Source organism: Coregonus clupeaformis, chromosome 15 (assembly GCF_020615455.1).
Source record: "Coregonus clupeaformis isolate EN_2021a chromosome 15, ASM2061545v1, whole genome shotgun sequence".
Lineage (NCBI taxonomy): Eukaryota > Metazoa > Chordata > Actinopteri > Salmoniformes > Salmonidae > Coregonus > Coregonus clupeaformis.
This window is the reverse complement of record NC_059206.1, coordinates 59,765,598-59,791,367: the sequence shown is the minus strand read 5'-3', so window position 1 is coordinate 59,791,367 and position 25,770 is coordinate 59,765,598. Positions and strand designations below refer to the sequence as shown.

Below are 25,770 nucleotides of genomic sequence, written 5' to 3'. Positions count from 1 at the left end.
GCAAAAGTATATTTTTCTCTCTCCTACCTTTTTCGTTGAAATAGACCACATAGTGGTTAAATCAACATTGTTGTTCTACAAACGTGGAAAATTAAGAAAAATACAAGTCTCAACACAACATTCAGAGGAAACATACAGTCTTCTGTTGTAGGAGGAAAGTGAAAAAGTCACTGCGTGTAATAAAGCCTATGATCCATTCATCGAGACGTACTCTGTCATTACGACAGTGCAATGCTTCATTTTATGGTCTAAACAAAGTTTGGAACTTGAAAGACTGAAATGCTTCTCTAGATATAATCTTACTTCCATGTTGATCCTGTGATTATGCTATCTGGTCATGCTGTTTAACCCCCTAGAGTCGATGTCCGTACCCCCGCAGATGTCGCATTTCCTCATCTGCGGTGAAAGGTGACAGAGCTAGAGCTGTGTTTGTCAGACAATGAGACATCCAGAAAATTGGTCTTCTCACAAAATCGTCTGTGGCGTCTGAACGGTTTGTCCTACAAACTATTATGACCGCTCTATGAACACAATGGTGTTCTCTGTTTTGCTCTATGACCCCCACAAGCGTCTTGGGACTTGTCTGAAGTCGGTACAGCCGATCTGCCAACTTCTGTCTGTAGCGTCCGAACAGTTTGGACACTAATATGATCCCTCTGTGGAAAGGTGAGACTCTCACGAATGTACATGTCAGTTGTTTTGCTTTAGGACGCCCACAGGCCTCACAAGACTTGTCTGAAGGTCCCCCGGTACCAGTTGAAAAAATGAATGGAAGTATATATGGAGACTGTTTAGTGCCAAAAATAAAGGGTTAAATACATATATAAAAAAAGAAACATTCTTAGATATAGGACAGACACTTCAGAACAAACTTCCTTTTGATTTTTGTATTTTGGGACTATCTGTTGTTCCATGTAGTGAATCTGTTATTCGATGCATTTGTATGGGCTAATAGCAGTAAGGCGAAAAATATTTTTTCATCAAATATTGTTTAATTCTTTTTATTTTCATACTTCATGGGGTCTTAATATCTGCTCACCCTCCCTCCAGCAGCCACATTGACCTGACCATGTTGGGGGCCATGCAGGTGTCTAAGTATGGGCAGGGTTGGGGAGTAACGGATTACAAAAAAACTGTAACTGTAATCCGTTACATTACCACCAAAAATATTGTAATCAGATTACCAATACTTTTGAAAAAGTAGATAATTACTTCTAGGATTACTTTCAAATTTAGAAGGGATGTTTGCAGAAAAAAAATGTCCATGAAACAATTGCCTGTCTTCTTAATTACCTTTCATATTAACATCCGTCATTAACCGAAAAAGTGCTACTTTGATCTTCCCGCCTGAGCAACATACACTGTAACAATATAAAAAGGTATGGCGCGCCAACGCAGTGCATTTTCTAGATGGCGTTTCAAATAACAATTTGTGTTCAAAGAAGAAAACGGCAGTAATGTAACAGTAAAGCTGCTGATGACATCCAGAGACTCGACTTCGAACCTGAAGAAACACTTGGAGGTAAGGATGACGATTGGCAGGTGTGGCGCGTTAGCTTGCTTAGCTAGCTAGTCTCTAGAAACAGACAGGTTGTCTTCACGATGTTACCTATGTTCCAGCATAGGTCGGAGATTTCAGGGAGTAGTAGCTAGCTAGTTAGTCAGATTTCTAGCTAGCTAGCCTGTTTTTAGTTTGCTTGCCAACTCTCCTACACTATGTGGTATGCTGCTCACTTAAGGTTGCTCTGTCGGTTGATAACTACTGTAGTTAGCAAGATATCATAGCAAGTATGCTATTGTGCTAACTTGTTAACAATTTCGTAAATTAAATCTATTTTAACTAAGATAAATCAGTTGTAGATAGTTGGGTAAGATTCACTGGGCTACATAGCCTAGCTAGCTAGCTAGCTAAATCAAAAGCTTAAAAAAACGTTTTGAAAGCTAGTTGCACTCTGTAACCCAACATAACAAGATGCTCACTGTCAGAGTTGTTGATAACTTAGTTAGCTAGCTAGCTATGGTTTCAGAGTAACATGCTACCCAAATCAATAAAGCCACACTGCAGCTTTCCTGCTGTTCAATTGTTTTTTTCAACCCAAATAAATGCCTGTATTATTCAATCATAACTCAAAGTATAATACTGTATTAGTCCATTGTTTAAAAATAAATATTTGAATATTTCGAGACAAACAATATAAACCACCATAGACATCCTTGCATCCACAGCTTTATCCATGTGTGAGTGGTTACATGTTCCAACTCCAGCCCTGTGTTTATCAGACAGGGGCAGGCTATAGAAAGTGAAACATATGTTTCAAAAGGGTGGACAAAAGTTGGGTAAAGCTACAATCCTTAATTGAAACAATAACAAGGTGCTCACGTCACTGTTATTTTACTTATAGTGTAGTGTCATAGTTAAGTAATTACATTTTGTTTATTCAGAGGATGCATAACAATCAATGGAAGACCCTGAGCAGGAAAAGGCAGCCAGATGACATGGAGGAGTGCAGAGATGCACAGCCATCTACAGATGGCCAAAAAGACACACCTTGTACACAATTGAAACAAGCAAAACTACAACCAGGAGGACAACACACCTCACAAAATCGGGTTAATCACCTGGTATTTGACTTCATCATAGAGGATGTGCAACCCTTTTCACTAGTAGAGGTGCCTTCATTCCGCAAGCTAGTAAAGGAAATCAATGGTGGGAGAAAGATAATGTGTAGAAAGACTTTGATGCAACAAATTGAAAGGGAATTGGAGTCCATGAAAGAAGCTCTCTCCACCAAACTCCAGAGCGTAAAGTCAGTCTGCACCACAGCAGACATCTGGTCTGCCCATAACAGAAGCTTCTTCGGCATGACATGCCACTGGATCGAGGAAGACACCTTGGAGAGGAAGTCAGCTGCTTTGGCTTGTGCAAGACTGAGAGGATGTCATACCTACGATTGCTGCCAAGTTAAGTGAAATACATGCCGACTTAAAAATTCCGCACAAAGTGAGGGCCACAGTGACAGACAATGGAAACAACTTTTGTAAAGGCATTCCGGTAGTTCAAATGAAGAGGAGCAAGATGAGACGGATGATGGAGTGAGGTTTAATGATGTGGGGCAGATTTTTGAGGAGGTTGAGCAAGAACTGAACTTTTTTCTCCCTCCACATCAACATTGTGTGGCACACACCCTCAACCTCATCGCCACCAATGAGGTGGACAAAGCTGCATCCCAAGGTCCATCACGAAAATTGTACAGAAGTCCAATGTCAAAATGTTCCAGCATTTGGAACAAAGCACACAGGTCCACATTAGCTTCAGAGGCAATAGAGGACATTGCAAGCATGAAAGTAACTGTGCCATGTGTGACAAGATGGAGCTCCGAGTACTGTGCCATCTCCAAACTCATAGCCCCCACAGATGACCAGCTGGGGAAAATCTGTGAAGACCTGGGTGTGAGCAGCAAACGACATCCTTGTGAGATTGCTTTTCTCAAGGAGTACAGTACTGCCCTACAGCCACTCGCATTCTCTATTGATCTTCTTCAGGGAGAGAAGAAGTGTTTTCTTGGCTTTCTTATCCCAACAATCCTAAGCTTGAAGTCTAAGCTCTCCGAGAAAATGCCTCTTGCGACATTCTCTGCACACATCATCACTGCGGTCATTGAGGCTATAGAACGCCGGTTTGGACCTATGCTAAGCACCCATGAAGCAAAAATGGCAACTGTTACCATGCCAAAGTTTAGACTGTGTTGGTTCAACCCTGGAAAGACAGAGGCGATACGGAGCACATTCGTTCAAGAAGCAGCTTCTATGGAGAACACACACTCTGAAGAGGTTGATGAGGAAGCACAGAACGATTCTGATGAGTCAGAAGACCATCTTTTTTTTGTGTTTGGAGGTGCAACAACAGGGGCCAGTGGCACTGCAGAGGATGAGGTGTATCTTGAAGACAAAGACAAGTCTTTGGACTCCTTGAAATCGTTCCCCAGAGTCCAGAACTTGTTTCTGAAGTACAACACTACACTGCCCTCCAGTGCCCCAGTTGAGCGCCTTTTCAGCTATGGTGGAAACCTGTTTACCCCTCAGCGAAACAGGATGTCTGATGCTCATCTAGAGCATGTCCTCTTGCTGCGATACAACAGCAATTTCTGCCTTCAATCATCTGAGTAGGCTAGCTTCAGAATAGGCCTACTACAATGGCATGTCTGATATGTGGGTTTATTGCACCTAGCAGCACTTTTTTTGCTTAAACTTAAAAAAACTACTTGGTGGACTACATGTGTGATTACACTGTGCATGTTGTAAAAAAATAAATAATGTTTTCTTCATATTTCTATTTCTCATTTAAGCCATTTAGCAGATGCTCTTATCCAGAACGACTTACAGTAGTGAGTGCATGCATTTTCATACTTTTTTGTACTGGTGTCCCGTGGGATAAGTGTTTATCACCATCCATGTTGCTGTGTTACTTAAGCCCTTACTTATACCTGGTTTTAACATGTATCCTTTGTCCTGCACATTGTGTTTGTGTCCACATTTTTAGACAGGTGTACATGATTAAAAGACGCTTTGTGGTTTGACTTTGATCAGATCTTATGGGTGTAAATGGACAAGATCAGGATGAAGGACGCATGTTAGAGGCAGGTATACAGGGATTAAATACATTTTTGTCACAATGTTTTGTGATGTGTTCTAATGTGGCTCTGCTTAGTGGCTCAAACATCCAGCAATAAATGTTGTTAAATTGGTAAAATTCTTTTTTTTCTTCTTATGTGTTTTACAGGTGAAGTAATCCAAAAGTAACTGAAAGTAATCAGATTACGTTACTGAGTTTAGGCAATCCAAAAGTTATGTTAATGATTACAATTTTAGACAGTTAACTAGTAACTGTTTACATTTTTTTTAAGTAACCTACCCAACCCTGAGTATGGGGACCTGGCCAACTGGATGATCCCGGTATGATCATGTGTCTCTTTCACCCTGCTGGCCGACCGTAGGACTACATATGTGTATAATGAATATTTAAACATGTGTTCTCTCTCTTCATTGCCTTCCAAAGGGAAAGATGGTGAAGGGAATGGGAGGGGATATGGACCTAGTGGCCAGTGTAGGAACCAATGTGGTGGTGACCATGGAACATTCTGCTACGGTACACAAGTACCTATGGTACTTTATACACATGACTTTCTACCCTATACTAGTGTACCTAACCTAATACACTATATGGTAGTAGTGTACCCTATACTAAACACTATAGTAAAACCTTTCTCCCTCCACACATTGTTTGTGTTTTATCTTAATAGGTGTCCCCAAATCTAAGCTCAATGCAGTAGATCTGAACCCAGTGATTGTAAAACTTTCTTTTAACATTCCACATGGCCATAGTGCTACACATGTATGAGGACATGTACTGTAAACACCACATCACTATGGGAGAGAGGAATACATTAGTGAAAGGTAAATACTGTATGTTTAAGAGGGCCTGCAGGCTTGGTGAAGGTATTGACAGTTGACAGCAGAGAGGATAACGGAGTCAGTGGGCTACAACGTGCCCATGGCTTACAACAGATTCAGCCTGTCGACGAATACACTGCACTCCAAGGACTGGTAATTCAAAAGCTATATATTTGATGTTATTAATGTCTGATTGTTTTTATTTTTAAATGACACATCTAACTACCTCTAATAAAAATGTGTACTTGAGTTTTTCAGTAAATTATGAAACTCAAAAGCTAAAAACAAACTATTTATTTTGTTCAGGATGGGATGATAACTCTGTCTGCTGCTATATTGTGTCTGCATGATATCATACATACAGTCAGTCATACATTACATACACATTTACTTGGGAGCAACTGGAGTAGACAAACTCATACAATATGGCTCTACTAACTTGGGTAAATACAGGCTTGTGACCTTTGTTCCAATGGTGCAGAGCAGAGACTCATCCAGGAAAAACCATGATTACGCAACTCCCTCCCAACTCAGAAACAAAGTCCTGGTTCTGCTTGAACAAAAACACTTACTTCATGATTGCACATGCAGTATTACCCAATACCATCACAAAAACATTGACACCACCAACACTTTTACTAGAAATGAATAAAAGCCTATCGCAAAATGGATAGAAATATACTGATTAGGTTTGTTGCTGGCACAGGGCTACAAGGCCCCCATTCATTACGCATCATGCAAGGGAGGGGGAATGCATCCTTATTGTTGTCTGGCTGGGGGAGAGAACATGAGTGTTTCTCCAGTGTGGAATTTCCTGTACTCTGGGTGCTGTTGGGTAAGCTCTCTCTTCACTGGCTAAATGAGCTGGGCTCACTGTGCTGGACCAGAGGTAAAGACCTGTCTGTCTCGTTGGTGTGCATCATGAAGGTAAGGAGCTCTCACCTATCCTCTCAATATTAATGATGATTACTATAACTATCTGACTGTGTGAATGTCATTATTTCTCCTAGTTGAACTTGGATGTAACTCTGTCCTGTCTGACTCTGTTACTCTCCTGTCTCCCTCGTATGCGGTATGTACTGAGAACCAGAGTGTCTAATTCATGGTTGACATTTAGAGAGCTACGTAAAAGCTGAACATTAATGTCTCCATCCATCCACTTAGCTGTGAGCGCCCTGAGAACTGCAGATGGGGACTTTATGGGGAATGGTCTGAATGCGATGGCTGCACAAAAACACAGGTACACACAGTCAATCACACGCACACACTTAATTGCATTGACTTCAAGAAAGGAAGGTATTTTTCTTACTCGGATGTATTAATATGATGTTTTCTGAATATTTACAGGTCCGCACACGGACAGTTGAGGTGTTTGCCCAGTATCGGGGCAGTCCATGCTCTGGGGAGGCTTCTCAGAGTCAAGAGTGTGTCCCCAAGAAAGGATGTCCCCTGAGCACAGGCTGTGGAGAAAGGTTCCGCTGTTCCGCAGGTACTTTTTAAAATCCACATTAAACCAGTAAAAATAAACAATTTATGTCTATTTGTGCACTATAGTACTGATTTAGTGTATTGTTTTGTGTGTGTGTGTGTATTTTCATCTCATACAGGTGACGGATATGTATGTATATGATTAATAAACAACAACAACAACAACTACATATGTATGTGTATCTTAGGACAGTGTGTGAGCCGCTCTCTGGTATGTAATGGAGACCAGGACTGTGAGGAGGGCGGGACAGACGAGAGACACTGTGATGCTGACAACAGCCACTATGTGTGTGACCTGGACAAGACTCCTCCCAACTCTGCCCACACTGGCAAAGGGTAGGCACACCCCCCTCTACCACTAACATCATATGACATGTGTAGTACAACACATCTTGCAAATTTGATGTAATGGTCACTATGCATTGGCTATACTGTATTTCCCAACATGTTGATGTTATAATCTAGGCTTGTAGATGTGTAGATGGGTATCTGAGTTAAGGTTTGAATTGTCCCCTGTAGGTATGATGTGCTGACAGGGAAGTTCAGGTCTGGTGTCATTAACACACTAAGCTTCGGAGGGCAGTGCAGGAAGGTTTTCAGTGGAGACCACAAGACCTTCTACAGACTGCCTCAGAGTATCCTCAGGTACACCTTCCAGGTGAGCCATACTATACTACATGTCTGGTTTAGTAACAGGCAGTAACTTACTGCTGAAGTAATACAACTACAATCTGTGGGATCTTCCTAGGTGGAGGTTGAGAATGACTTCACCGATGAGGCCTATGAGAGCTCCTGGTCCTACATGAAGCACATCCAGGACAACGCCTTATGGGGACACGATCGCCGCACTTTTCACACAGAGCTCAACAAAGACAAGGTGACTCACTGAGACTATAGCTGGTTGATGACAATATAGCCCTGCGTGAGTATGTACAGTGTGATGGTTAGGTCTTATCTGCGTGTGTCCCTCTCTTCTGCCAGTCTCACAGGCTACTGATCATAAAGAATCAGGTGGAGCTAGCCCAGTTCCAGAACACCGTGCCCCAGTATATCACTCTGGCTGAGGGCTTCTGGAAGGCCCTGTCCTCCCTCCCCACCACGTACAGTTACCCAGCCTACCGCTCCATCCTGCAGACCTACGGCACCCACTACTTGTCAGAGGGGGCTCTGGGGGGCCAGTACCAGGCCCTGCTGGAGTTTGACAACGAGGCCCTCAAAGAGACCAGTGAGTAGGACCACTTTCTCACCAGATAGAGTTAAATATGGTATTAGTTGCTTTGAATACATTAAATCAAATCAAATCAAATTTTATTGGCCACATGCGCCGAATACAACAGGTGCAGACATTACAGTGAAATGCTTACTTACAGCCCTTAACCAACAGTGCATTTATTTTTTACAAAAAAGTAAAAATAAAACTACAACAAAAAAAGTGTTGAGAAAAAACAGAGCAGAAGTAAAATAAAATAACAGTAGAGAGGCTATATATACAGGGGGGTACCGGTGCAGAGTCAATGTGCGGGGGCACCGGCTAGTTGAGGTAGTTGAAGTAATATGTACATGTGGGTAGAGTTAAAGTGACTATGCATAAATAATTAACAGAGTAGCAGCAGCGTAAAAGGATGGGGTGGGGGGGCAGTGCAAATAGTCCGGGTAGCCATGATTAGCTGTTCAGGAGTCTTATGGCTTGGGGGTAGAAGCTGTTGAGAAGTATTTTGGACCTAGACTTGGCACTCCGGTACCGCTTGCCGTGCGGTAGCAGAGAGAACAGTCTATGACTAGGGTGGCTGGAGTCTTTGACAATTTTGAGGGCCTTCCTCTGACACCGCCTGGTATAGAGGTCCTGGATGGCAGGAAGCTTGGCCCCAGTGATGTACTGGGCCGTAAGCACTACCCTCTGTAATGCCTTGCGGTCAGAGGCCAGGCAGTTGCCATACCAGGCGGTGATGCAACCAGTCAGGATGCTCTCGATGGTGCAGCTGTAGAATTTTTTGAGGATCTGAGGACCCATGCCAAATCTTTTCAGTCTCCTGAGGGGGAATAGGCTTTGTCGTGCCCTCTTCACGACTGTCTTGGTGTGTTTGGACCATGATAGTTTGTTGGTGATGTGGACACCAAGGAACTTGAAGCTCTCAACCTGTTCCACTACAGCCCCGTCGATGAGAATGGGGGCGTGCTCAGTCCTCTTTTTTTTCCCTGTAGTCCACAATCATCTCCTTTGTCTTGGTCACGTTGAGGGCGAGGTTGTTGTCCTGGCACCCCACGGCCAGGTCTCTGACCTCCTCCCTATAGGCTGTCTCATCGTTGTCGGTGATCAGGCCTACCACTGTTGTGTCGTCGGCAAACTTAATGATGGTGTTGGAGTCGTGCCTGGCCATGCAGTCATGGGTGAACAGGGAGTACAGGAGGGGACTGAGCACGCACCCCTGAGGGGCCCCCGTGTTGAGGATCAGTGTGGCAGATGTGTTGTTACCTACCCTTACCACCTGGGGGCGGCCCGTCAGGAAGTCCAGGATCCAGTTGCAGAGGGAGGTGTTTAGTCCCAGGAGGTGTTTAGTCCCAGGAGGTGTTTAGTCCCAGGAGGTGTTTAGTCCCAGGATCCTTAGCTTAGTGATGAGCTTTGAGGGATTACAAATCCTTTTCAACCATTCTCCTTTTTCTGAGTTCTGATTTCTTCTTTGTCTGATTGAAGGCACAACGGATATGGAGTACCAACGGTGTGTTACCAAGAAGAAGCGCCGCTTGTTCAGGAAAAAGGTCAAAACCACATGTGAGAAACTGGTGAACTCTCTCAAGACCTCCAAAGGTAGGTCCTACAAGTTTTTATGTCACCCTTAGTACACCTTACATACGCAGTATGCACCACGAGTGCTACAATGAATAAAAAACAACACAGTAGTAGAAAATATCAACAAGTCTGAATTGTTAAGAATAGAAAGCTACTGAATTGAATAGGTCTGAATTGACAATAACAGACACATTGAATTGTAATCACCTCTTCAACCACGATCCTGTCTGCAGAGTATAACAACCACAAGCTGCCTATTAAGACCAACGTCATCGGTGGAGACACGTCCTTCATAGCTGGCCTAAGTGTCCTGGACCTGGAGAACCCTGAGGCCAATGGACAGATGTATGACCAGTGGGCCCGCTCTGTCAAGGACTTCCCTCAGGTCATCAATATGAAGGTAGCATAATCACATACATCTCATATAACTATAAACTTTTTATTCAATATATATCATCTTTTTTTGGGATGCCATCATGTTATACTGTATCATGTCCATCCATGTTGTAGCTGCGGCCTCTGTATGAGCTGGTGAAGGAGGTGCAGTGTGCCGGGCTGAAGAAGCTCCATCTGAAGAGATCTACAGAGGAGTACATGGCAGAGGAGCATCCCTGCCACTGCCAGCCCTGCCAAAACAACGGGCAGCCCCTGCTGACTGGCACAGAGTGTAAATGTGTCTGCAGGCCTGGTACCTCGGGCCCTGCCTGTGAAAGTGGCACTGTTATAGGGGAGCAGCCAGGTAAAACAACCTAAATTGCTCACTTCCTGTACTGACTTGTCCACTGACACTGTATTGTTCCTACAGGCCTCTTGCCTCTGACACTGAGCCAGCAGGATTTCAGATCAATGTATGATGTTGTTGTCCATTTATCCATAATGATTGAGTTATAAATGTGATATTTTGGCTCTGTCTTTTATAAGGGGTGATTCATGGGGGCTGGAGCTGCTGGTCGTCATGGGGATCTTGTTCTCAAAGTCAAAGGTCAAGGTCTAGGACCTGCACTAACCCCGCCCCCAGACGAGGGGGCCTCCATTGTGTGGGGCTGCCCACAGAACACACTTCCTGTGAAGAGCCAGACCTACAACATTTACAGTGAGGAAACTTGACCTGTCACCAAATACGCTGTGTACAACAAGCACACCTTAGCACAGTAGCTACAGTTACAATAACCTCAGTAGACTTGACCAGTTGCCACATCTGCTTCAGATAATGGGGGTTGACTGTGTGTTTGTCTGCAGGATGATGGAGCCTCAGTGTTTTCGTCTCTCTAGAAGTCCACCCAAGACATGTGGAGCCCCACCAGCCCTGAGGAATGGCTTTGTCCTGGTAATGGTCACCTTTACATTCCTGTTATCTGTTGCAGAATTCAATAACCTTAATTGAAGTGTGTGTGAATTTGTCTGCTGTATGTTGTGAAAAATCATCCATATGTATTTGTATCTAGAGCCCCAGAGATGTATACCTTGTGGGCAGTAAGATTGAGTACTCCTGTATAGAGGGCAACTACATCACTGGAGACACTGTGGCAGAGTGCACTGACAACAACAGCTGGACCAGAGGACCAATGGAGTGCAAGAGTAGGTATTCAATGGGTTACCTTTTTAAAACACTGAGGTTGGATCTAACTCACTCAAACCACAGAGTTTCTAAACCCAGAGACGCAACATCGCAAGACTTCCGGGAATGCTTGCGAAGCAGACCGGTTTGGGGTTTGAGAAGTCAATGAGAGAAGTGAACAATTCTTCTTTTAGATGTTAATTTTCTCAAAATCTAAAGGCACAACCTAGAGTCAAGACAATGTCTTAAGTAGTTGAACATGTTATTACTCTGACCTCGTGAAAGTGACCAACTGACACATTTTCATTTTAGTCAAAAACAACTTTATATAGAAGGAGTGCCTTTGATTTGATGGCCTGCACATGCACATTTCGGCACGAGACGACCGTTAGAACCAATTACATGTTTCTACGCATGAGCTTAGTTAGGCAACTTCGCCATGACATCGCCTGCAAGTGTGATCGGGGATTTCTATTGGAGAAGCAGTTTTAGCCTATCTTTATACTGTACTGTCTTTGCTCAAACTCTATTCTAGGTGCAAGATGTGATGTTCCGTCCCTTGAGAATGATGTCACAGGCACGCCCTTGAAAGTGATCTATCAGATCGGGGACAGGGTGTCCCTGTCCTGTCCTGTGGGGATGATGAGAGAGGGCATGGCAGAGATCATCTGCAGCTCCAGTCTGCAGTGGTCTCCATCCCCAGACAGCATAAGGTGCAGAGAAGGTAAGAGAACCAGAGATTCAACTGCTACATGGGAATCAATATACTGAATTCTTAGCATCTGTACTCTGAAATGAAATGAGGATGCATCCCTTTCAATTAAATATTAATTTTGATGTCTTTATTCTATGTGTGCCAGTGCCAAATGGTCCCACCCCTCCACTTGGCTTGAACTGCAAACTATGGGAATCACCAGGAAAGAGTCAGTGTGTGTGTAAGCTTCCATACCAATGCCAGTGAGTATTTCAACTGTAGTCTTTTCACATTTCTTGACTTTTGACAGGGTAATACAACTAAGTATATACAAGCCACTGGAAATAAATAAGAGATTTTAATCTGATTATTTTTATCTTAAAGGCCATCCCTGCAGTTATGTGCCACCCTCCACACAGGCAGAACAAGTAAAGTGGGCATGTGTCAACTTGGAGCTCTGCAGTGTCTGGGGCGGAGCTTCAAGCTGGTGAAGGACAGTGATTGTGATTGGTCGAATCAGGGGCTCACTTCCTGCCAGGAGGAGTGCTTTGACACCTCCGTCCAGCTCTGTGTCAAACTACCAGACAATGCTGTCGCTGTGACAATGTCAGAATGTGAGCTGGGGGCTCGGAGGTGCCAGGGGGAGCAGTTTGATGTGGTCAGCATCGAGGCCTGTTCTGCACTTTAAAACAGTATTCTTAACCCATAATTGTAATGTTTTTTTTTTTTTTTTACATAGAAGAGAGGTAGTCCCTTATATTCTAATAAAGTGTACATCAAGGTAGAGCTATCCATTTCTACTCTACATGGTAATGGTAATGGAGGGAACTATCCCATTAAGCATTTGACTTCAGGCAACGTTTTTTGGATGTCCTTTTTTGGTCCTCCATCTTTTTGGGGTATTTTTTTGGTGCTGTCCGGACCGTCCTTGATTTCAATGTCCACGGCAGCTGAAATTTGGCCATAGAATCAATGACTGAAAAATAAGTATTTTCAATGTCTGTAAATGACAGCTTGTCAACTTCCTTAAAATATGTATTTTTATCTTTCATTCAGCATCTAAAATGCACCTGATTTCAATGTCCGGAAGTATTTTTTTATATTTTTGACGTCCGTATAAGATGTCTTTTCAATGTCTGTATAAGATGTTTTGTAACCTTTCAGCACCTGAAATGCACGTTATGTCAACGTCTGGAAAATACATCTAAAAGATTACTGGGATTGTTGCAAGTTGAAAATAAAGAGCAAAGGTTGCGTTTTTGTTAATTTCAATTAAATGCTACATTGTGTTTACAATAAAGTTGATTGCATTAAGTCACAAAAGCAAATAGTCAACAACAACAAATAGTCACAATACCAGTACAAAATAACCTGCAAAGAAGTTAACAAACTCAATTTTAGCAAATGAAGTTGAACCAAGCTTCAACTGAAACGGAACAAAATGTGCTCCTTCTGAACGTTAGTCTTTACAGTTAAATGTAGTGTGTGCTCTATGGTATTATGGACAAGGAGAGAGTGATAGAATATGGGAAGAGGATGGGGACAGTATGAACTGATTGTGGACTCTTCACACAGGCCTTCGTTGAGAATCTAAAACACCATCTTTCTACACTTGATGGCAGCCATGGAGCACAGGTTCATACTCCTCTTGCTCTGGCTCTTCAGCAGCTTCACACAGAACATGTGTTCTCCCTCAGGACAGTCCTTGGGAACTTTACAGAGACATTGTTTGGACTCTGAGTACACAAAGACAAAAGGAAAGAGCACAGGGGATATGAAATTATTTTTGCTATGTTGAAACCCTATCAACAAATTAATATTTGACAAATAATTAATTGTATTGCATCTTAACTAGTTAAAACTATTTGCAGATAAGGTTATTTCAGCTGAAAGTGGTCAACTGCTATCTGAATCGTAGAGAGAATCTGTGTCCAGTCAGAGTTACCGGTCCAGCTCTCCGAATTGTAACAGGTGTTAGAGTTGCAGGGCTCCTGGACAGCTCTTGGCCGACATGGTGGCACTGAACTTGGCCCAGTCCAGGCTGACCGCATCCTTGTCACATGGACCCACATTCATGGAGAAGAACTGGTCACCATGGCAATGACCTGAGTGGAAACCACAGTAGGACATCATCATAACACTGCCAACTTCAGCACGGAAGATGCAGAACTAATTTTGTATGCGCTGCATTACACACAACACATACAAAGGTAGCGCACACACAGACATGGAAACCATAGATCAATCCAAGTAGAGGACAAATCTAGAATAAACAGACTGATTTGGGAACCAAATGATTCCAGTGGCCTTCAAATGCATGTGATTAGCTAACATTAAAAGGCACTTAACATCCCATTAATATGAAATTATTCATGACTTCATGAAGATTGATACATGAAAGCCACGCAGATACATTTGGAACTATCATGCCTCTCTCCTCCCCCACATTGAGTGTTAGGAACAAACGGCTTATCTGGACAGACACACAGACAGGACAAACATCCAATTACGTAATTGTGTAATTGAATCCTATTGTCAATCATGTGATCTTCACTTGATTGTCGATACACTATATCAGGGTTCTTCAATTCCGGTCCTGGAGGGCCGAAACACCTCTGTTTTTCATCCTCTCCTTCTAATCAGGGGCTAATTCAGACCTGGGACACCAGGTGAGTGCAATTAACTACCAGGTAGAAATAAAAAACAGAAGTGTTTCGCCCTCCAGGACCGGAATTGAAGAACCCTGCACTATATGATGACTTAATAAGGACACCAACTTTCCACCAACATCCTCTAATGTTTCTTCAAAGCCCCTTTGAGACAGTCTCTAGCTATTTTGCAGTGCAGGTAATCAGGAAGTTGAGGCTCCCAGGTTAGACTCTTACAACAGGTGTAGAAGCCCCGCCCTGATAGTGTCATGCTTTTCTCAGTGCAGTCGAGTCCCACAGAGTGGCCCACCTTGTACTACCCTGTTGCAGGGGACAGAGTCATACCCTCAGGCATGGCAGGTGGAGGGCACACCTTCCCTAAGATGGAGGACAAATACTCAACAAAATTGGTTTCAAATTACAACAAAAACGGATGTCATAGATAAGCTATTGAATTGGAAAAACATGTATTCCAAAGTCCAGAGGTTTTTTATGGAGAGAATGTTATGCCTTCCGTTCACATTCTATACATATATTATAATTAGCAGGAAAGACTTACTGATGCACATCCCTGTGGGCGGGGTCCAGGTCCCATCAGGCCGACAGTTGATGAACTGGTAACCCTCCAGCTCAAACCCTGTGAAGCACAGGAAATCCTCCATGTCCCCAAAACTCATAGTAATGCTTATCTTTCTGCCACAGAAAAGAACAAAGAGAGAGAGAGAGAGACAGACAGACAAAGACAGAGAGACAGAATGATGAAGATGGTAACTAAGGGTACAAAGACAGGGAAAGGTCACCTGAGACTATGTGACATCACTGAGAGCTGGCCCAGAGCCTTTGGAAATAGCACTCTTTTAATGGTCTTTAGTTAGCTCTTTCTCTGTTAGCTTTGTTAGCAGTTAGCTGTTAGTCAGGTGGCTGTTAACAGGACTCTTGGGTTTTGGGCAGCCCTCCACAATGGGAGGCAAGCCCTCTGCCCACCCTTCTGTGGCAAAGTCCTCATCATTGACACATACATTTTGCCTGCGGAGGAAAAACACACCAACACAAAATCAGAAACGCACTCAGGCATATACACTCACTGGGCAGTTCATTAGGTACACCACCCCGTTCACGAAAATGGATCGCTTCTACAGACAGTAAGTCATGTGGTCGTAGCTTGCTATATGAAGCAGGCATCGAGGCATTCAGTTCGACTGAACGTTAGAATGGGCAAAACGAGTGACCTAAGCAACTTTGAGTGTGGTATGATTGTCGGTGCTAGGCGCGTCAGATCCAGTATCTCAGAAACAGCCGCCTTCCTGAGCTTTTTACGCACGACAATGTCTAGGGCTTACCGAGAATGGTGCAAAAAACAAAACATCCAGTCAGCGGCAGTCCTGTGGGTGAAAACAGTTTGTTGATGAGAAAGGTCGAAGGAGAATGGCAAGAATCTTGCAAGCTAACAGGAGGGCCACAAACAGACAAATAACGGTGCAGTACAACAGTGGAGTGCAGAATGGCATCTCGGGAAACGCACAAATCGTCGATCCTTGTCAGGGACGGGCTCTTGCAGCAGAAGACCACACCGGGTTCCACTCCTATCAACTAAGAAATGACTCCAGTCACCACGCGATCACCAACACTGGTCAATTGAGGAGTGGAAAAACATCCCCTGGAACATGATAGCAGCGAGTTCATATTTTGGATGAGAGAACGGCTGTTCGCAGCATGAATGTACCACCGTTCAATCTGCAGCAATTGCGTGATGCCATCGTGATGCCATCGCTTCAGCATGGACCAACATCCCTGTGGAATGTTTCCGTAGACTGCCCCAAAGAATTCAGGCTGTTCTGGAGGCAAAGGGGGGTCTGAGCCGGTACTAAATAATAAACTGGACAGAGATGAAAGGAGGATGGAGATTAAGCATCCATCCTCCTTTCTGGCCTGTCCCTGGCAGGGTTTGCCCCCCCTCAGGGGAGCGGAGTTGTTGCACTCTCTGGTACGATTCTCTTCATGGACACATCACAGGCACTCCATGCTCCCCAGCAGCTCCAGTAACCATCTACTGCATCTGAGGAAACCAAATTGAAACCTGTCTAGTGTAAATAGACCAAGAGTCAAACCAAATTCAGCACTGTCTGGTGTGTACTTGGACCAGGAGTCAAACAAAATTCAGCACTGTCTAGTGTGTACTTTGGACCAGGAGTCAAACCACATTCAGCACTGTCTGGTGTGTACTACGATGGGCAACAGCTGGTGACCCCTTTCTCACAGGAAGTGACATGGTTTTTGTCTTAGGACAGTGCTGTATCTCAAAAAGATTGTATGAATACACTATATCACAGCTAATCATAAACATAAGTCATATATACACAAACAATGAATTAACTGAATTAATTGTTTTCATATTTCATTATATTCCATAGAGTGAGTTCTGACCTCATACTCCACTACAGCAGGGTTGTCTATGAGGGATTTGGCCCAGTTCTTATAAGTGGTGCTGTCAGGGGCAGCCCCTTTCCTCTCCCAGGCCTGCAGCCTCTCCGGTCCTGCCTCCGCGCACAATGAAGAAATACTTTTTTGACGACTGCACGAAAGAGCCTTACCAACAACGAGGTAACAGTAAATGGTGAAATTCCAATTCTCATCACAACCTTTGAGAGAGATACATAATGCAACCTAACAAGTAAAAAGTCAAGATGACTAGAGCAATGTTAGATTTGTGTGTACCGGTAATAAAAAACAACAACAGGTTTTTGAGTCATCGTATTGTCGGAGCATCTTATAGCATTTGAACTTTGCGAGTATATTATGATGTTTGTGCTCGACTCAGACCTGAGGCATCCTTTGGTATGCTCTTCTGTTAAACCTATGAAAATCAAACACAGACAAATAGACAATTCATGAATTTGGTACAAAACAAGGAAAACTGGTCTACCCGTGGGTGTCGTGCCTACTTTTGACCACTAGGTTGTGCTCTTGTGCCACTGTTCCTGAGATCCAGTCGGCTGTTTAAAGTAATCTGGGATATCCACCTGTTGAAGCAGAACCATAGCTAGACCTAATCCCAGACTGATCCCAGACCAGTTAAACATGGGGAAATATCCTCAGATGAGATGTAGTAGTACTGTACCTTGATCTCAAAGCTCTCTACGTTGGCTGGGTCGCAGTAGTAGAGCCTGTAGCTGCTGCCTCAGGTTGCAGGTGTCCCCCATGAACATGTTATCCAGAACCGCACCCCTCATGTCCTCTGCCACAGTGTCAAACCTGAAACAGGACAGTAACACAAGCCAGCAGCATTGACCCTGGAGTTACTTTACTTTTCTTCAAATCACAGGACACGTTGAGTGTTGGCAGCAATATCAAGATATTCCATGACTGATACATGAAGCAGTCCTTATCTGTTTTTATGCCACTGACTACTGCGAAACATCTACTGTGACATTGACCACTGCTCCAGACAATGTATTATGCTGACCTTTGACCTTTAACCTACCTGCTTCCTATGAGGTCAGCTCAGGGACCACTCTCTTCTCAACAGGACACAAAATGTTGAATTCATCACAGTTATTGTCATCTGAGTTGTCCCCACAGTCATTCTGTTTATTGCATGTTAGTTTGGATCTGATACAGCAACCTGCAACAAGGGGAAATATACAGCACCAGTCAAACGTTTGGACAAACCTACTCAAGGGTTTTTCTTTATTTTTACTATTTTCTACTTTGTAGAATAATAGTGAAGACATCAAAACTATGAAATAACACACATGGAATAATGTTGTAACCAAAAAAGTGTTAAACAAATCAAAATATATTTTATTTTTTAGATTCTTCAAAGAAGCCACCCTTTGCCTTGATGACAGCTTTGCACACTCTTGGCATTCGCTCAACCAGCTTCATGAGTTAGTCACCTGGAATGCATTTCAATTAACAGATGTGCCTTGTTAAAAGTTAATTTGTGGAATTTCTTTCCTTCTTAATGCGTTTGAGACAGTTAGTTGTGTTGTGACAAGTTAGGGGTGGAATACAGAAGATAGCCTTTTTGGTAAAAGACCAAGTCCATATTATGGCAAGAACAGCTCAAATAAGCAAAGAGAAATGACAGTCCATCATTACTTTAAGACATGAAGGTCAGTCAATCCAGAAAATGTCAAGAACTTTGAACGTTTCTTCAAGTGCTGTTGCAAAAACCATCAAGCGCTATGATGAAACTCGCTCTCATGAGGACTGCCACAGGAAAGGAAGACCCAGAGTTACCTCTGCTGCAGAGGATAAGTTCATTAGAGTTACCAGCCTCAGAAATTGCAGCCCAAATAAATGCTTCACAGAGTTCAAGTCACAGACACATCTCAACATCAACTGTTCAGAGGAGACTGTGTGAATCAGGCCTTCATGTTCGAATTGCTGCAAAGAAACCACTACTAATGGACACCAATAATAAGAAGAGACTTGCTTGGGCCAAGAAACACGAGCAATGGACATTAGACCGGTGGAAATCTGTCCTTTGGTCTGATGAGCCCAAATTTGAGATGTTTGGTTCCAACCGCCGTGTCTTTGTGAGACGTAGAGTAGATGAACGGATGATCTCCACATGTGTGGTTCCCACCGTGAAGCATGGAGGAGGAGGTGTGATGGTGTGGGGGTGCTTTGCTGGTGACACTGTCAGTGATTTATTTCGAATTCAAAGCACACTTAACCAGCATGGCTACCACAGCATTCTGCAGTGATACGCCATCCCATCTGGTTTGCTCTTAGTGGGACTATCATTTGTTTTTCAACAGGACCATGACCCAACACTCCACCAGGCGGTGTAAGGGCTATTTGACCAAGAAGGAGAGTGATGGAGTGCTGCATCAGATGACCTGGCCTCCACAATCACCCCACCTCAACCCAATTGAGATGGTTTGGGATGAGTTGGACCGCAGAGTGAAGGAAAAGCAGCCAACAAGTGCTCAGCATATGTGGGAATTCCTTCAAGACTGTTGGAAAAGCATTCCAGGTGAAGCTGGTTGAGAGAATGCCAAGAGTGTGCAAAGGGTGGCTACTATGAAGAATCTAAAATCTAAAATATATTTTGATTTGTTTAAAACTTGTTTGGTTACTACATGATTCCATATGTGTTATTTAATAGTTTTGATGTCTTCATTATTATTATACAATGTAGAAAATAGTAAAAATAATGAAATTCCCTTGAATGAGTAGGTGTTCAAACTTTTGACTTGTACTGTATGTCTAGGGGCATTACTTCCTATATCCCTCCCAAATGACCTCCCAGGAGAATCGGTCTGTGAAGATAATTGGTTATTTCACTTGTCTTTCTGTCAAAGAAGACACCCAATTCCTGCATCAGCCACAAACCCAGCCTAACAGATAAGACAAAAAAAGACTTAAGACTCTAAGCCATGACAACACAAAGTTCCAAGTTCCCGTCTTCCAATCCCTCCTTTTGAAACCCTCCATCCTGTCCCCTTACTGGAAGAAGGTTATGGAAATTCCAGATTCCAGTAATAATCATACCAGCAGTAAGTTGTCTCTACAACTATGACACCTGACACTCCCTTGAGTGTGGAAAGAGAGGGGATGGATGGGACACTGCGTTCCTGTCACACTGATAAAATATAAAAGGGTTTCATGTTGTTTCATGGTGAAGTCTATAGGTCTGCAAGTACCCACAACTACAGAGAATATGTCCACTTGTCTCCTTCATTTGAAGTATACTCTCAGTGGATATCACGTGTGGGCTCTGAAACCAACAAGAAACAACAGATCAGAGCCTCTCTATAAACCAGACAAAAATGATTATTTAAATACAAAAAGTTTATTCACATTATAAAATGGCCTATACATACTGTCAGCCGTAGAACAATCTATAGCACAACATCTATACACTACACATCTTCAACAATACTACTAGCAATATTCATGCTGTACACTTTCGGCCAAGACATCAAAATAAATCAATGCAAACGATTTAGACATCCAATCTTTAGATCATCTATAGTTAAATTATTCAAAGAAAGTTTCATCCAAAACAGAATTTTGACCACCATTTATATACTGTATTTACATTAAATGAGAAATGTTTTTTATATGGAGCATTGCAAAGCCCTTGTGATGGAAAACGTAAGTTGGAGACAGATTTCCTTTTCATGGAAGACTGCAAAAGAAGCATCGCACAGTGAAGAAATATAATGACATTCTGAGGAAGATGTCTAAAGGCAGAGATTAGTCAAAGCTGTCTACCAACATACTGCATCTCTTATGGCATCAGTTTTGCACATCTGTTTGTGCTCGCCTATAGACCTAAGGGTTCTCCTTTTCTACAAAGAGAGACAGCTTGAATAATATAATAGCAAAATATGCATGTTCATAACATTACATTTGAATAGTTTTTTCTACATATGATCAAATGACTAAATAAAGACAGACTGATCAGCTTTTAGTTCAAAGTAAAGTTCCTTCTCCAAATGGCAGTATTAACATGTAAGGTGTTGGGTAGGGTTGGTGTGTTGACCTTGCTGCTGCCTGCAGGACCCGACTGGCACTCAGCCGGACACCAGGCAGCAGAACCCAGAGAAGCGCCTCTTCCTTTGCCTGACCAGCGGGTATTGAGTGAGATTCAGCAGACTGCTGTCATCTAGACACAACACAGACAGAGGAACCTGAGTACAGTGCAGTGCCTTCCATCTCATGTATCTTTCATGATTTAACACACTCTTACAGTACAAATGCTAGTTACCTTGGTTTTTTAGTGGTAAAGGCATGGTCTCCCTAAGTTTGCTGAGTAGGTTTCTCATCTCTCGCATGTCCCTGAGGAAACAGGGTGAATCATGGGTAAATCCATTTACCACCTCTACATGGTCACAGAGGAAGCATACACACAAACTGAAACACAAACGTCTACTATAACTTGTAATGTCCAATACTATGTGGCCTGGGCTTTCTGTTGACCATGAGAGACCATGAGTGTGTAAGCATATTGCATTACACTGTACCTCTCTATGTTTTCAATATCGGTGCACACCAGCCAGGACTCATGTTGGTAGTCCACAGGTGAGGAGGAGCGCTCCTCCAGGATTGGTACATCAGAGCTCTCATCCATCTTGAAGTCCAGCCTGGGCTCCGGGTACGAATACTTTCCTGGGAAGGGGGATTTGCATATGATCAACATATAATACTGGGTAACCTGTGATGCCATGTGTTTCATATTGTAGCTACTTATTTCATTGTGTGTAGACACACTGCTCTCTATCTTGATATGATGCACTGAAAAAAATAATCTGAACTACCCTGCCCTCTGCCGGTTGAGATCGGTATTTCACCTTTCCTGTGGAGCTGCAGCACCCCCAGTAGACACATGGACTTGAGCATCTCCGTGATGAACATCTCCAAGCAGCACTGCAGCTGGATGAAGAGCCGGCAGATCTCTGGGTGGATCTCCCCATCCTCTGGCCTACAGCACATACACGCACAGTAGGAGAATGGACAGTTTCAAATCTACCCTAGCCCTTCATGAATCCCCCTGGCTCTAAAGCAGGGATGGGCAACTTTGATGTGGGTGGGGGCCACAAAAACTCTGAACTCATCATGAGGGGCTACAGTAGCTTGAGGGTCTGCATACCCACATCCATACCCACACATGCAGTCAGAGCCGACCCTAGCCTTTTGGGGGCCCTAAGTGAAATTTTGTTGATCCATGGGCCTACAAAAAGAGGGCCGCTGGCGCTAATTGCCCATCCTTGCTCTAAAGGGACTGAAGGTGTGAGGGGTCTTTAATGGCTAACCAGAGAGCAGGTAATTCATGAGTAGGCTATAGGCTGGTGTCACAGTCAAAGTGTGAGATTATTCACTCTTTATGTAATGGGGTGCACTTTCTTTTATTTTCCACTGTAGAAACACTGTAGAAATTATTTCCTGGAAATGTTAAAAATACAGAATTTCGATTATTTTAAAAGTAGCCTAGTACAGCACCTTCTTGATAAAGCAAAGCACGTTGGTAAAACAGGTTACTATATAGAGCAGTCCTGTCGAAGGGCACAACATGGTTTGACACACTAGCACCATGGATAGCTCCATTGGCAATTGAAGACGTCAACATATCACGTCCAGTAACTGTATCATACATTCCAAGTAGGCTACTCTACAGGCTTGGGGTCAATTTCATTTGAATTCCAGTCAATTCAGGAAGCAGCCTACACTGAAATTCCAATACCAATTCTCTTTAATGGGTTTTAGGAAAATGTGGAATTGGAATTTGGTTTACTTTCTGAATTGAAATGGAATTGACCCCAACCCTGTTACTGTATTGAATTATCCTGTCGAATAGCGCGCCTTGGTTTGACAGACACTAGCACCATGGCCAGCTCCAGTGACGATTGAAGACGTCAACAGATCACATTCATTAAACTGTAGCCTATCCGTATATCGTAGACGTAGATTCCTTACCCAGACCCAGATATCACGGTGAGGTTCTGATGGGCAGCTTGGGCCATAGCGCATCCTTTGGTCCTGGTACGGTGCAGCACCGCCCGTAAAGAGGGACAATCGGCAGAAATCTCCCCAATAGAGATGACCTGTTCTCGGTACAGCGCCACGAGAGTGTTGAATTCTTGGACAGTCTGAGAAGCAACATGTACAAATAACCCCTTTCAGCAAGTCAATGCATAGCTCTATAGGTTTTCAAGGGCCCAATATGGGCCTACACTTTAATAATAACACTATTGCACTATAAAGACATATATATATACATAGCTACTACAATATTACACCAAAGTGCCACAATTAGTAGGATATATATATATATATATATATATATATATATATATATATATATATATATATATATATATATATATATATATATACCTACTAACTGTGGCACTTTGGTGTAATATTGTAGTAGCTATCCTTGTGACATGCCCTTGTGAGTGCAACGTACATTATTTAGTCTATCGCACCTTAAAGCGTTAAGAAACCATTCAAGGACAGTCTTAAATTAATTTCTTTATGGCTCCTGGACTCCCATGTACGACTTAGTTGGCAGATAAATGTAGCTTGGTAAAAAAAAATGTGTCTCTGGTTAATTATATTTATAATATCCACGGTTGCGCATTTTAATTTGTTGTGGGGAAAATATGTGTAGGTTACAGTGTCTGCTCTTATACTAGCATGACAGAGATTACTCCATAGCTTCTACCAATACGGCACGATAGATCATATCTCACCATCCTACAGTCGCCTACGGCCCGCTGGGCTTTCCGCGCGCTCTCGGTACTCTCCCGGCGCTCCGGGTCCCTCTGCGGTGGTTTGCCGAGCTGAAAAATGTTCGCTGCGGATCTTGGGCGGTTAATGCGCCGGTTCAGTGCAGAACACATGCATACACAGTCACTGATAAAACCCCACGGACAGCCTATCTATAGTATTCGTATGTTCAGCTTGCAGGACGACTGGACGAGTGCTAGTAGCGCATGGCTCGCAGCTCCTTCTCTGCATCTCTCTCCTCAGCAGCGAAGCGAGTCACCTTCACCCCAGCAGAAGGCCAACTGCGGCTGAACGGTCTTCTGTCGTGCCTTCACTTGAGAAGCGAATTCACGGGGAGCCTGAGACAACCATTTGTCACTGCTCCGACATCCCGTTAACTGTTCAGGCGTCGACGACTCCAAAGCAAGCGGGTCTGTCGCAGGAAAGTATTGAGTAAACGCAAATATCTCCAAATATTATTCGTATCTGGCATGAGCACATTCAAAGACCAGCAGGAATATGACTGCTCAAAGCAGATCTCATCGTGCCTCCCCGACCGATGTGAGATACAGAAGAATACAGACATTTAGGCTACAAGCAAACCCATTTATTATTGTCACCACAATTGCAAACCAATGAAAACGGTACATTTGACACATAACTTACCTGTGATTTGGCTATTTGTTCTGTAAAATGTATATAAGATGTCCATCATTGGTAATACACTGAATGACACATTGGTAAGACAACATTTTACAATGAGTCCCTGCAACACACAAAATTGCAATAATACTAAAATACACTATATATACAACAGTATGTGGACACCCCTTCAAATTAGTGGATTCGGCTATTTCAGCCACACCCGTTGCAGACAGGTGTATAAAATCGAGCACACAGCCATGCAATCTCTATACACAAACATTGGTAGTAGAATGGCCTTACTGAAGAGCTCAGTGACTTTCAATGTGGCACTGTCATAGGATGCCGCCTTTCCAACAAGTCAGTTTGTTAAATTTCTGCCCTGCTCGAGCTGCCCGGTCAACTGTAAGTGGAAACGTCTAGGAGCAACAACGGCTCAGCCGTGAAGTGGTAGGCCCACACAAGCTAACAGAACGGGACCGCCGAGTGCTGAAGCGCATAGCGTGTAAAAATAATCTGTCCTGGTTGCAACACTCACAACCGAGTTCCAACCTGCCTCTGGAAGCAATGTCAGCACAAGAACTGTTGTTCGGGAGCTTCCTGAAATGGGTTTCCATGGCCGAACAGCTGCACACAAGCCTAAGATCACCATGCGCAATGCCAAGCGTCGGCTGGAGGGGTGTAAAGCTCACCGCCATTGGACTCTGGCGCAGTGGAAACGTGTTCTCCAGTGATTAATCACGGTTCACCATCTGGCAGTCCCTCGGACAAAACTGGGTATGGAGTATGCCAGGAGAACGCTACCTGCCCCAATGCATAGTGCCAACTGTAAAGTTTGGTGGAGGAGGAATAATGGTCTTGGGCTGCTTTTCATGGTTCGGGCTAGGCCCCTTAGTTCCAGTGAAGGGAAATCTTAACGCTACAGCATACAATAACATTCTAGACAATTCTGCGCTTCCAACTTCGTGGCAACAGTTTGGGGAAGGCCCTTTCCTGTTTCAGCATGACAATGCCCCCGTGCACAAAGCGAGGTCCATACAGAAATGGTTTGTCGAGATCGGTGTGGAAGAACTTGACTGGCCTGCACAAAGCCCTGACCTCAACTCCATCGAACACCTTTGGGATGAATTGGAACGCCAACTGCGAGCCAGGCCTAATCGCCCAACATCAATGACCGACCTCACTAATGCTCGTGGCTGAATGGAAGCAAGTCCCTGCAACAGACGATTATTACGCGCATCAGCACTCGGCAGTCCCGTTCTGTGAGCTTGTGTGG

The 25,770-nt window shown here is 43.5% G+C and overlaps 3 protein-coding genes and 1 pseudogene across 4 annotated transcripts; 2 read left to right on the top strand and 2 right to left on the bottom strand.

Annotated features, from left to right (window-relative positions):
* Nucleotides 1-1,338: 1,338 nt before the first annotated feature.
* LOC123492602 lies at nucleotides 1,339-4,750 on the top strand. Its single transcript, XM_045225239.1, has 2 exons — nucleotides 1,339-1,522; nucleotides 2,443-4,750. The coding sequence occupies exon 2, from the start codon at nucleotides 3,262-3,264 to the stop codon at nucleotides 4,165-4,167; it is 906 nt and encodes a 301-aa protein (XP_045081174.1). The 5' UTR covers nucleotides 1,339-1,522; nucleotides 2,443-3,261; the 3' UTR covers nucleotides 4,168-4,750.
* Nucleotides 4,751-5,741: 991 nt separating this feature from the next.
* c7b (complement component 7b) lies at nucleotides 5,742-13,233 on the top strand. The gene is made up of 17 exons (XM_041898435.2): nucleotides 5,742-6,378; nucleotides 6,462-6,523; nucleotides 6,616-6,691; nucleotides 6,799-6,940; nucleotides 7,128-7,275; nucleotides 7,459-7,597; nucleotides 7,688-7,816; nucleotides 7,921-8,164; nucleotides 9,632-9,745; nucleotides 9,961-10,127; nucleotides 10,238-10,466; nucleotides 10,649-10,820; nucleotides 10,967-11,054; nucleotides 11,173-11,305; nucleotides 11,821-12,009; nucleotides 12,146-12,242; nucleotides 12,364-13,233. Exons 1-17 carry the CDS (start codon nucleotides 6,118-6,120, stop codon nucleotides 12,665-12,667), a joined length of 2,694 nt encoding a protein of 897 aa, XP_041754369.1. The 5' UTR covers nucleotides 5,742-6,117; the 3' UTR covers nucleotides 12,668-13,233.
* Nucleotides 13,234-13,316: 83 nt separating this feature from the next.
* LOC121583487 lies at nucleotides 13,317-20,868 on the bottom strand (annotated as a pseudogene).
* On the bottom strand, nucleotides 20,435-24,717 carry LOC121582558 (regulator of G-protein signaling 7-binding protein B). Of its 2 annotated transcripts, none has more exons than XM_041898436.1 (6): nucleotides 23,837-24,717; nucleotides 23,058-23,230; nucleotides 21,935-22,065; nucleotides 21,608-21,752; nucleotides 21,352-21,422; nucleotides 20,435-21,249 (listed from the first exon to the last, which is right to left on the bottom strand). In XM_041898436.1, exons 1-6 carry the CDS (start codon nucleotides 23,984-23,986, stop codon nucleotides 21,158-21,160), a joined length of 762 nt encoding a protein of 253 aa, XP_041754370.1. In that variant the 5' UTR covers nucleotides 23,987-24,717; the 3' UTR covers nucleotides 20,435-21,157. The 2 variants fall into 2 exon arrangements, with proteins under 2 accessions (XP_041754370.1, XP_041754371.1); XM_041898437.1 differs by having other exon boundaries at nucleotides 23,058-23,185.
* Between the last annotated feature and the right edge of the window lie 1,053 nt (nucleotides 24,718-25,770).